Genomic DNA, 13028 nt, shown 5'->3' with positions numbered 1-13028 from the left:
AGTCACTTAACCAAGATTGGGAACCCATAGAAATAAAGACACCAACCATTCATGTAGTAAGAATTTCTCTTTACTTGAAGCGTATTGTCAATTATAAGTTAATTCTTAAGTATACACTTAATTATTAATATTTACAAATATCTACAGGATAAAAGTCAGTCTATCATAATATACCATATTCGATACCCCGGTTTTCAATTATGTTTTACAACAATAGTTCATTGTCAACATAAAAATTATAATATTATAAAAACTGGTGGGAATTGCATTTAGTTACTTTTAGTTATAATGTAATAGTACATTACGTTTCAAGTACGGTAAGGCTGGTTTACCGTATAAGTATGATTGTTTTTGCCCAAAACAAAATTGAGGGCAAAATTATCATACGCATACGGTAAAGGCGTTAGGTACTGTACAAGTTACATACAATATTTTTTGTCATACTAATCTAAGAACGATTAGTAAAAATGGAAACTATTGGCTGCTGGAGTATTATGATCATAACCTAAAACCTGAGCTGTCCAGCATTTCCTGAACACCGTTCTCGTTCCTGTTTTCAGTACTATAAATCAAGTTCCAAGCCCGAAATGAATATATTACTCACTATTAGATCGTAATGATAACATTATAATATTATGCTTTCTGTGAATATTGTAATTAGCTGTTTACAGGATTCAGGCTTCACTGTATGCTTGAAAGGTATGTGTTCAACAATTATGACAAAAACAGGGTTTTTCATATTATTTGGAGTGAACACTTGGAAACTTTTATTTAAAAAGTAGAGATAAGTTGTATTTTTCGGATTTTGGAGTGAACAATTGAAAATGTTTATTTAAGAAGTAAGTATAGTAAGTTATAACATTATCTTGAATTTGTAAATGACTGTCTATGTGTATATCATTCAAGTTATGAATAAACTGTACATTAAGCAACCTACTCACAAAGTTACCTATTTGGAACGGTGTATTTTTGCAAACAAGTTCTCAGTTCTGCCTCAATTCAGTAATGTAGACCACATGTGTAACAAAAATAATGCACAATACGGGAGATATACGGTCATGTTGAGTTCAAATTTTGAATCACATTGTTGTTTTTCTAAAAAAAAATCAAGTATAAAATCAAAAGAAGCTTCGACAAAACCCCCAACAGGACAAAAAAGTTTGTTCATTGAAAATTTGGCAATAATTATTGTAAATTTTGCTCATTCATACTAATTTTGCTCACTAATTACTCATACTACTCAAATTATATTTTAGTAATTGAAAAACACAACATACTTAGATAATTGTCTTGGAGCATGAAATTAATAGAATTTAGATTTCAAAACGTGTTGAAATTAAAGTATAGGAATCTTCATTGTTGACAATGATTTCATGAAACTCGAAAGCACTCCAGTCCCTAATTAGACAGATTGTTCCTTGATTATTGCTGACTGCATCATGCTATTGAAGTGAAAATCTTGTGTGAAATTAATTTAGAATCTAATTATCAAACTACTTCAACATTTTCCACTTCCATAAGGCTAGGCACACCGGTTAGTCAAGACAAGACCAGACAAGTTTAGTCACAATACTTCACATGGTTGATTATGACGCAACTCACATTGATCAGTCATTGCAATTAGACATGTCTTCATAAACAACAATGTAAAGTATTGTAACTAAACGTGCCTGATCATGTCTTGTCTTGTCTTGACTAACTGGTGTGCGCCTAGCATTAGGCTTTCCGGTACTGTATCCTAGGTATGGCTTTGTGAGTGATAGCAGAGAGAGTAGAATACTCCATTCTCTTATATTTTGTTTGTCTTAGGTAATATTTAAATCGAAAACATGTTATCATCATCTTACAAAGGTCATCATACGTAATATACATACGATTTATCTACAGCATACATGTCGTATCACCCTAAAGGAGTAGGCCTATTACCCTCACTGAACTTCGTACAAAATTGTTGATTAAAATCATTACATAGTCCAGATAAACAATCATTCAAATGATACAAATTACAAGAATGAATCGCATCTACATGAATCTGATCAAGTCAAATCAAATTTGATTGAGTTTTGATACAAATCAAATATTGATTTGAATTTCGAAACAAATAAAATGTTGATTTGAATTGAGCCTGATGAGAAATGGAGAGAGGTACAGGCGTAGCAATGCTGTTGACTTGTAGAAACAACAACGAGTGACTTCAAAGTGGTTGAATAATGATCCAGCAAGAGACGGATCGCTGAATCCCACCTACAAAAAAAAAACAACATTTCATTGTTTTTTGTCAAGAAACAAGAGTAAGAACGCATGCGAGATGAAGTAAATAGAAGAAGTAAATTTACTTGTTTTTTCCTTTGTAGAAGTTGTGATTTCATTGTTTTTTTCTGAAGTAAGACGAGGACGAACCCATGCGAGATGCTTTTTTAATGTAGTTGAGAAGTTGATATTGTGGTAATTATTCTTATTAAATGGAAAAGACTAAGAAATTGTCAAAAAACCACAGATTTATTGATACTTAGAAAGACCGGTTTCAGTTATTACAACATTGTCAATCTCTGTTGACCATTTGACAATGGTGTAATAACCGAAACCGGTCTTTCTAAGTATCAATAAATCTGTGGTTTTTTGACAATATCTTAGTCTTTTTCATTAAATTTTAGCATGCGAGATGGAGAAGTGAACTATAGAAGTAAATTTACTTGTTTTTTTCTTTGTAGAAGATGTGATGGGGTGAACTATAGATGCAGTATATTATGTATTTCCTTGGATTTCCCTTTGTAATAAATCGTTACGTATAAGGAAATTTGAATTTGTAACTGGAACTGATTGAGAAGGTGGGGGGGCATGCACCATGCAGGATAGTGACAAAACTAAGAAAATAGCAAATTTGAGTGGCTAATAGCATTCATATTAATGTGAAATATTTCTTCCATGTTTGGTTTTAAATCATCTAAATTTAAAAATATACTTTGTGAAAATAATTAAGGACTGAACATTTTGTGAAGTGAACAACTACAAAACTTAACCTATTTCGGACTACATGTAACCTTATCTAAATTTGGGAGAGGAATAGCACAAGGTTACTTTATTTTTCTCTCCCTATCATGTACTTATTGTATGAATCAATAAAGAATAAAGAATTAAAATTCTTCTGTATCCTCCATTTTTACATGAATTTTAAACGTTCCCTACCATTTTCATTCAAATTTTCGTTTTTTTTATTTTCCAACAAAATTTCTTTTTTATTTTTAAAAATTTTTCTTATCATTTAGCTTTCTTGAAAGAGGATAACATAGAATTGTAAAAAAATGGCAAAAAAAGTTAGCCAGACAAAAATTGTACTCGGGGTCTTTCAATAGGACTCGGGCGCGTTACAGTACCGATTGTGCATTTATTTAGTCTATTGTGCATGTGGGATTTATAATTTATTTATTTATTTATAATTTTTACAAAGTAGCTCTGATCGGGAGAGAAAAACGAAGGATACTCCTTGTACTATTTCTCTCCCAAATTTAGATAACATTTTAAAAGTCCAAAATATGGTTATGGTTTCACTTTTCTAAAAAATGTAGTCCATTTTTACAAAAAAAAAACAACGAAAACCAGGAATTTTAAATAAAGATTTTTAATTCTTTATTATTCTTCTCTTTTTGATGAGACGATATTCATTTAACAAACTCATCTATCGTACATGTGATATTTTTCTGTTTTTGATATGACTATAATTATTCTATTGAACAAACTTATTTATTGTACTATATTCTCCTTCTGTATTTGATACAACAATATCCGTTTAAACAAACTGTGCTTTTGTTCAATAAATATATTCCATCCTAATAGCAAAGAGGAGTGGCAGTGGCATTGGAGTAAGATAGGAGAAAAACGTTGCCGAACCTCTGTCTTGTCAATGCCTTCTATATAGACGGTAGCTGATACAGGTTTATTGAGTCGTTGTTACAACGAGTCGTTGTAATATTTTAAATAATAAAGGGTACTTCAAGTTTCAATATTGTTTTATTAATTTATAAAAGAAGCCCATTCAAGTGAAGAGTTTTTTTAGGTTTATTGATGTAATATTAACTATTCGTTAAAAAAACAATTATATTTTATTAAGCAATAAATTATATTTTTTTTAAATTTCATAATGAATTTAGATAATTGAGGTGAAATATTTTGTTATTTATTAATTATACATTGTTAAGACGATCTAGCTTCAGACAAACCGAGAAAGAGATAGTGCTATCCGCTTTGTTGAATGAAAGACAAGGATATCAATACCATTGATAATCAAACACTGCCATAATAACGTGGACCTCACTATGGATTCTTTTAGCTGTATTTAAAACACTTAGCTCTCTATTGGAATGAATAAAATATTTTTTTATTCATTTATACAATAAGTAGTATATTATCAAAATGATAGGGAGAGGAAAATAAGGTAACCTTGTGCTATTCCTCTATTTTTCTATTCTACATTGTAGTAGATGAGGGAACATAATAGATTCTACATTCTGTATTGTTATAAATGAGAGTATGAACTAACCTAGGCGGGTAGCAGGTCAAAGTCGTCAGACACGTGTACCATGGGCACGTGGGCATCCTCTATGGTGGGCCTGGCCTTGAACTCACATATACCCAACTCCTTGAGCTTCCACTCCCAGTCCATCTTCTGCACGGCGTGAAGTGACTCCGCCTCGTTGTGATGTCTCAGCAGCATTGCCTCCTGAAACACACATTGTCAAACAATTTGTTGCAAAACAATTAGTTGTGAAAAATTGGTTGCGAAATAGAAAGTTTTGAAATAATTTGTTGAGAAACAATTATCACAAAACTTCAATATATTTGTATTGTATTTCTGAACAACTTTAACACTTTCATCACCCACTAATCGTTGAACCAGTTCCTAGCATGTCGATTATTTAATGTTTTTTAGTAGAATTTACTTAACATTGACAAACATTTTCATGAATTATTTTCCTCCGTTATCTACAGTAAGTCTATTTTTTAATTTTTTGCCTCTAACAATGTAGAGGCAATTTTTTTAACCAGATCACTCCCGTGTTATCGGATGGGCACGTTAAACTGTTGGTCCCGGCTGAAGTATGACAGTCGTAAGGCCCATTGACGGCTTAAATTATATAGGCGGTGGGACCTTCCCGCAAGAGACTCCCCACCAACAAAAGCCATACGAATTTACTTTATAATGTAAATTTTGAAAGACAAGTTGTCAAAAATTCTGCTCTGAAGTAATAACATAAGTGAAGCAACATAACCTACCTTTTAGACATTGGCTTACTACTATCAATATTCGGAAAGGGAACAGTTTTGGGCTAGCCTGTTGTCCTTTTCTAATCATGTTTTTGATGTGTGTATTGTTAAATGTAGAAAATAAATGAATAAATGAACATAAATCTTGATATTTACATTGTTCAATTGGTTATCTAATTTAATTCAATTTTGTATTATTTTAGAGAGAGGTCTGGTATAATTTTTGATCTGAGGCCCACATATAAGGTTGGAGTGATCAACTCAGTTGATGAAGAAACGTTCCACAGCTATTGGAGAAATGTATCTGTAATGTAGGCTCCTTTGAGGAAATTCGAAATATTCCAAACCTTCGATTTATTGTTAGAGGATATAAGCAGAGCTATATTAAGCATGAGAAAAAACATTCCACGTTACTATGATACTAGTAGTTCTGTGAACAGTAGACCTCGCGCAGTTATAAGCCACAGCCTCCTCTTATACTGTCCATCAGAGTAAATCCTGTCTGTATGTCGTGTCGGCGAGATATCGGTGTGAAAACGGCTAATAGCTGTTGGGGTTGGTGTATCAAAAATGCTAAAATTAAAAGCTAATCTCCTTCAAGACATACTGGCAACAGGTCAGCCAGAGTTCAAAACAGAGAAAGGTCGAGAGACAATACTATGTTATTTTAGTTATCAATTGCATGCGTTATTGCATGCAATCAATAGTTCATTTAATAGAGCATGAAAATTGCATTTAATGAGGCATGCAATTAATAGTCTAATCAATATAGACATAAAAAAGGGGGTGTGCTTGCAATTTATATTGTAGTTCTGATTTTTTAATATATTATTTGGGTACATATGAGAAGTCCAGAACCAATTTCTTCCTGCAAAATTTCCTTGTGCTAGATACAGGTAGGCCCAAAAACCTCGTATTTTCTGCTCATTTTCCAGTTTTCAGCCATTTCTGCCAAATCTCGTAATCGCACAGAAAAATTAGTTCTCGAAGAAAAAATCAATTTTAATGAATTTTAGTTTTTGATCAACAATATCATCCGATTGTTACCATTTAGATGTATAATTCAAAATCCCTCTGGGCGTATTTTTGTGCTCTACAATCTGAGATCTGGAGTTAAAAAAAGAATATTCCTGTCACATCTCATAGAATTCTATTTACGCGTTTGGCCGAAAATGCGTTACATACATACACACAGACAGACGAAGGAAAATCCGATTTAAAACATAGATATCACTGCGTTCGGTCAACAAATAACACACTTATTTACAGCTTCCATGATTTTCAGAGAAGTAATGAAGAAAAACATGCTCTCACAATGTTTTCAAATGTTATCAATAAAATTGAATCTTTTTCTAAATCTAAAACGTTTTCAGATCAATATCAGAGATTACATACAGAAGAAATGTGGTTGAATTGGACGTTTGTCAAAAGTCACAATTACACACAATCTGACTAGTGATATTTTTAGAGTGGAGTGTCACGTCTCACAAATGTTGTTGTAAGTGGCACACGAGACACAGAAGTTACTGGAAAAAGTGATTCAAACATCGATTATATTGCTGGAAAATAAGCAGTTAGAATTATTTACAAATGAGTCTATGGAATGCTCAACTTGTTTCAAGAGCTAATTCGATGAGCGCTACTATTCAAAATTGGCTGGACTTTACTTTGAATGTAGTTGACCGAGCGAAGTGAGGTCTAAGATTCAAGTCGACGGTTTTGCATTTCTCTTTATGTTAATGTGTTTTTATGTTCCGCATTTACGGTGAAACGCGGTAATATCATTTTCATGAAATTTGACAGGTATGTTCCTTTTTGAATTTTGCGTCGACGTATATACAAGGTTTTTTAAAATTTTGTATTTTTTAAGGATAATACAAAAGGAGAATGAGTCTCCTTCGAACGCCAATATTCCCGTAAAAATCAGACTATAGAGTTATTCATCATAAATCATCTGTCGAGTGGATTATTAATTGCATGAAAGATATCTCAATGTAACTTGGTAAAAAATCAGCTGTCATGTGGACTATTAATTGCAAGCAATGAGGCATGCAATATTAATAGGTAGCTTATTATTTTCTCCCGACTTTTCTCTGCTTTCAACTCGGTAAGCTTCTGAATATAGTAGCATCGTTGTTTACAACAAATTATTAGCATTGTAATGATAATTAGCATAATATTGATAATTATTGTCGATACAACAACCCAAACAGCCATTAGTTGTTTACACACCGATATCTCGCCGACACGTTAGGACAGGACATAATTCACTCTGATGGAGAGTGTGGTTTTTAACTGCGCGAGGTCTTCACTGTTCACGGAACTACTAGTGTACCTGAGATCACTTATGTTGATATTCAAATATCAATAGTATCGATTCCCAGTACTATTTCAGTTCTAGTTATCAGTTTGTTAGTCGTCAAGTTAACTAGTTTAGTTGGTTATCAGTTATTTCAGTTTTATTCTCAGTATATTGTAAAATCGACAGTATCGAAATCAAGTATCGATATTGTCGATATTTGAATATCAAATTCGATAAATCGATACTTGAATTTGATACCATCGATATTTTAATATCGACCAAATCAAATCTTGTTATTGTGAATTTTTTAACGTGTATAAGTTTTTAGAAAATGAATAATATTGATTTGATTGTAGGATTTTGATTTACCTTGATCTTCTCCCACTTGTCATCGACATCTTGCAGCCAGGAGAGGAAGAGGCGTCCGTTGTACCGCGACCTGGCGTTGCGGTCTTTCTCCTCCTGTTCGGGTGTAATGGCGCTGTACACCTCCTCGTCTCGGAGTATTGTGCACGCCGAGAAGGGCAGCACCTGTCACAAAACACCACTAACTTTACGATTTTCGTTCAAAAATAATCGATATCTTGTTTTTTCGATCGAAATATATCGATTCCAAAACGTACCATAACGTCTCACTAATTAGAAAATCTCCAAAGTCGAATTTTAGCAATCAAGGCTCAACTCACACTTACGCGACTCAAGTCGAGAAGAAGCTCTAGACTGCAGCTCTAGCATAGAGAAACAATAGCATAAGTAGATATCCCATGGTAATTGGCGTTTTGTTGCAACTTTTACTGTTATCTCAAGCTGATAGTCCATGTAGTTCTTTCCTGTGAAGCTTATGACGCTGGTAGTCTCTCATATTGTGCCGTTCATACACTCTTACCCGGTCAAAACAGTAAAAATCGACAACAATCGACAGTAATCGGCTTGAGATAACAGTAAAGTTACGACATAAACGTCCTATACCATGGGATATCTACTTACGCTATTGTTTCTCTATGGCTCTAGTCTCTCCTCGACCCAGCATATTTCAAATTGTAACACTCAGACCAGTCGACTCTATAGTGAGGTCCACGTTATAATGGCAGTGGAGAGTGATAGGAGAACAACGTTGCCGATCCTCAGTCTTGTCAATGCCTTCTATAGACGGTAGGTATACAGGTTTATTTATGTAATATTAACTGTTCATTCTCATTTAAAAAGATCAATTATATTTTATTAAGCAAGAAATTATATTTTTCAATAATTCAATAAAGAATTTTCATAATTAAGATGAAAATATTTTGTTAATTATTTTTAATTCTACACTGTTAAAAGACGATCTGGCATGGCAACAGAGCAAAGCGAGAAAGAGATAGCGCTATACGATTTGTTGAATGATGACGGATTTCACCAGCACAAACTGACCAAAGATTCCGAAACCGTCGTTTTGGGGTATTGTGAAGGCAGTGAACCCACTTGACGGCATTTTTATAACCTAAAAACTTTGTTGTGCTCTCGTAGATTGTTGTTCTAACATTCAATACGAATAAGAATCTTCATTGATAAAGACATTGTTAACAATGCATTTACAAACGTCAATAATAGGTACTAGATAATACATAATAGTACTAGTCTGCAAATATTTGGTCTAGTCAATCACATAAAATTCTTGTATGCTATATAAAATTTAGGCTTTCAGTAGTTTTCAATTTTCTTCTGAAGAATGCAAGAGACAATGATTTGATTCCTAGTAGTAAAGAATTGTCAAGTATACACAAGTGATGTATACTTAAAGACAGATGTATACACAAGATTTTTTTGCAAAGTAGTGATCCTGAGCTTTTGAGCTCTGATATTATTCCTATTTCTGAATAGATGATTGAATATCTATTGTAAGTGGACATAATATTAGTTTTTTCTAGGTTCAATGAGAGATTTCATTATTCACATGAATCATTAAGGAGTACAGAGCTATCATCTAGAAAATTTTGTACTCCTGTTTTGGATTTACAACTAACTTTGAGATTAAAATCATCAGCAAAAAGTAATCCTGCTTTATGAGTACCTTCTATGTTACAAATTATGTCATTAAAATATAGGCTATTAATGAGTATTGTTCCAAGTATGGAGCGTTGAGTGACCCTATACCGATCCCTCCTGCCCTTAGAGAACTGACAATCTCTGTAAAAAATCTGGTTGCGGTCTTTTAAATATGACATAACGAGATCGATTCATTCAGAATTGCAGCCATAATAAGAAAGTTTGCTACCAAGTATGTTATGCCAGTACCGTATCGTAAGACATACCAGCATATGACCTAAAGCTAACAGAAAGATCCTTATCCAAATAATCAACAACACTATTTACTAGTCTTGTAACTTCATTACATGGCCTGAAGCCAAATTGTTTTTCAGTAAACATACCAAAGCTTTCAAAATGACTTGATATCTGGTCTTGCATTATGGCCTTGAATACTTTGGATATCACAGGTACAATAATTGATGGTCAGAAGTTTTTTTATCGCTTTTTTTATGTACAAGTAATACCTTAATGTTTTTCAATACACTTGGAAAAATGCCCTTGCAAACCAAACAGTCATACATATACGTATAAGTTGCCTTTTTCTTGTTTCTATAGTTTTTCCGGTGTTGTAAATTAGCTATAGGTATTATTTGTAATCGAAAATTTATTCGTTTTTATCTGTTAATTAGTTTTAATTGGGTCATTTATATATATTAGGTAGTTTAATAAGAAACTCATGGAGAAAACGTTGAGTGGGAAAACGATTGGGGAGCCTCTGCATATATATATGAACAGTTCTGATTGATCTAATAGAAAAACATTTTAATATTATTGAATGTAAGAAGACTTATTACTTTAAATAAATTATTGAAACTGTTGGATTGGTTAAAAATAGGAAGCGAATTCAACAATTTTAATAAACTACTACCTAATGAATTAACTAACAAACTTATAACTAAATCCAACAATATCAAAATAATCAACTGACTATTGAACAACATTTGAAATGTCAATACATGAGTGTGTGTGACCTAACATTCAGCTCTTTACGATTACAGTAGGCTACACGAAAACGCGAAAGTAGTGCGATATAAAACTGTTTATAGGTTATAATCGCCCGTTTTCGAAGGCTAACCGACCAAACTTGGCCGGTAAGTTTGAACTGGAGTATTCGGAGTCACGTGACCCTAAACGAGTGTGGTGAAATTCGATTCTGTCGTTTACGGCCAAACAGCAGATTTCATTTTGTTAAACTGTTGGTTTGGTGTTTGGTGAAATCGGGCCATAGGCTAAGGACAAATTTGTAAATAGAATAAATTAGGTATATTTGATTGAAACATGTTGACAATGAGTATAAAAAACCTGCTTAATTAATTAAGTAGTAATTAATTGGTATCTCATTAATTTGATTTATTCAACTCAATTGTAATGATGTACTGTATGACATTGTATTCTGTTCATTTCATGTATTTATTATTGAAGTATTTGCCATATTAGATTTATAAGATTGATTACTGTATTAAGCAAATCAATGCATTCAATTGTCAGTATCCAAACTTTAGAGTTTAAATATTGGTAAAATGTATGATATCATTTGTTTTAATAATGAAGGGGAGCCATATTTAAAATGATATAACATAATAAACATTATAGTGAATTCAAATTGATATTTGAATTCAATTTGTAAGCAGAATATTAGCTGATGAGTTTGAGGGTAGGCGGAGCTAGAGGGCGAAGGGTGATGAGGGGTGGAAAATCGTGGTTCTAGTATATAAACAGGCAGACCATGCCTTGCAAGTTAGTTGCAGTTAGTTGCAGTTAGTTGCTGTTAGTTGCTGTGAGTCTCTTGGATTTTGGACAGTGTTCAGTGTAGGAGTGAGTTTTTGGTTTCAGACTTCAATTACCCTATAGGGAATTGACTGAGCCAGGTAAAGATTGTATTTAGAATTTTCAATTTTTCTCATTTAAAATCCACACCACTCCACCCTAAAAAGCCCAAATAAGTATATCAAATTTTATAGCATTATAGTAAAGAGCAAACTTAATTATTACTTCTCTTTAAATTCATATCTAAAGACACAATCTTAATTAATTTCTTGAAGCTTACAGTTGAAATTCACTTCTAAGCACAAATAATAGTTTTTTAAAGCAAGGCTCCCCTAATCATATTCATTCTTCAAACTTTATCAATTCTCTTATTTTTGACTATAATCATATTTTTTACTAGAGTTGTTCAATACTTTGATTTTATATCTTATTGTTCAAGTAACCTGATAAAAGTAATAAAAACTGTTTGTTAAATTTTGTTGTTTAAAATTAAACTTGAACTGTTGTACTTTCAAAAACTTAATCATCTTGTATTTATATCTAATCATTACTATATTTTTGATCAATTTTTTATAAATTCATATAAATTTAAAGTTCAATAATAAATTCATAATTAACCTTTGTTTTGCCTTTCACTTCGTACATTCCCTTACACACGACCCTGATCTATCTATCTTTATCTTTTTCTTCAATACTATTATTAGTTCAGTGAGTGAAATATAAGTATCCACACAGTGAGTGAAATTATAGTAAAGTAATTATTTTATCAATTCATAGAAATTGATTGGCGCCGGGCAAAATACTGTATAGAGTGAGGGAGTTCGAAACCCACTCTAAACAAAGACCGACAGTGGAAAGAGTTCAAAATGTCGCCGCAACTAGGGGCCAGATTCTAAGTTAATCTGCTGAAGTGTATCAAGTGAAAGTGCATAATAGTGAATTGGTATATATAATCACCTCCATTTGTGTGAGATTCTTATTGAGTGTGCTACAGAAGTGTGATAATTATTATTATTAGTATTGCCAGGTGGGAAAGTTATCCGTTTAAATTCTTCAAATTCTCAGTGTTTAACCTATTCACTTGATTATTTTGTATATCAATTTTTGAATTCGTATTTGGTGCGCTCAACTATATGTAGATTTTTATATTGGTTATAGGAAAGTTGATATTATTCATTCTCATTCAATATTACTTTAGGGGTAGGTTTATTTTAAAAGTCTGTTATTTGGGTTTAATCAATCATTCATTATATTATTCTTGTGAATATAATTTTGGGTTATATTAGTAGAATTGGGTATAGAAGTAGAGAATTGGAAGCCCTGAGTATCTTTTTTATATTATTTTATCCAGTCAAGCATTATAGAAAATCAATTTTGAATTATTTATTTGTGGGTGTAGTTTATTAAACATTATTTAATTTTTCTGTATGAACATTTTTTGGGTCATATATGAGCTTCGTGATAGGTAGGATTAGTAATAGGATCGAAGTATAGGTTACCTATGTCAGGATATTTTCTTAGAAATAGGGTTGTGAACACACTTCAATCAGACACAATGGCAACAAATGAGAGCACCACAACAAATTTCGAAAGCAGTGAGGGCAGCACAGACAACACCATTGAGAGTCAG

At 32.5% G+C, this 13028-nt stretch overlaps 1 protein-coding gene across 1 annotated transcript in view; it reads right to left on the bottom strand.

Annotated features, from left to right (window-relative positions):
- Positions 1 to 48: 48 nt before the first annotated feature.
- The window catches only part of LOC111044817 (ankyrin repeat domain-containing protein 11), a 153800-nt gene continuing 140820 nt past the window's right edge, over positions 49 to 13028 (bottom strand). Inside the window, exons 13-14 of the mRNA XM_039429915.1 lie at positions 4538 to 4717; positions 49 to 2244 (exon numbers count right to left, since the gene is read on the bottom strand). Coding sequence (XP_039285849.1) covers positions 4538 to 4717 — 180 coding nt within the window. The 3' untranslated portion in view covers positions 49 to 2244. The remainder of the gene's footprint in view (positions 2245 to 4537; positions 4718 to 13028) is intronic.

Source organism: Nilaparvata lugens, chromosome 6 (genome assembly GCF_014356525.2).
Source record: "Nilaparvata lugens isolate BPH chromosome 6, ASM1435652v1, whole genome shotgun sequence".
NCBI classification, from domain to species: Eukaryota; Metazoa; Arthropoda; class Insecta; order Hemiptera; family Delphacidae; genus Nilaparvata; species Nilaparvata lugens.
The sequence above is the reverse complement of the archived record's forward strand: the minus strand, read 5'-3'. Positions and strand labels throughout refer to the sequence as shown.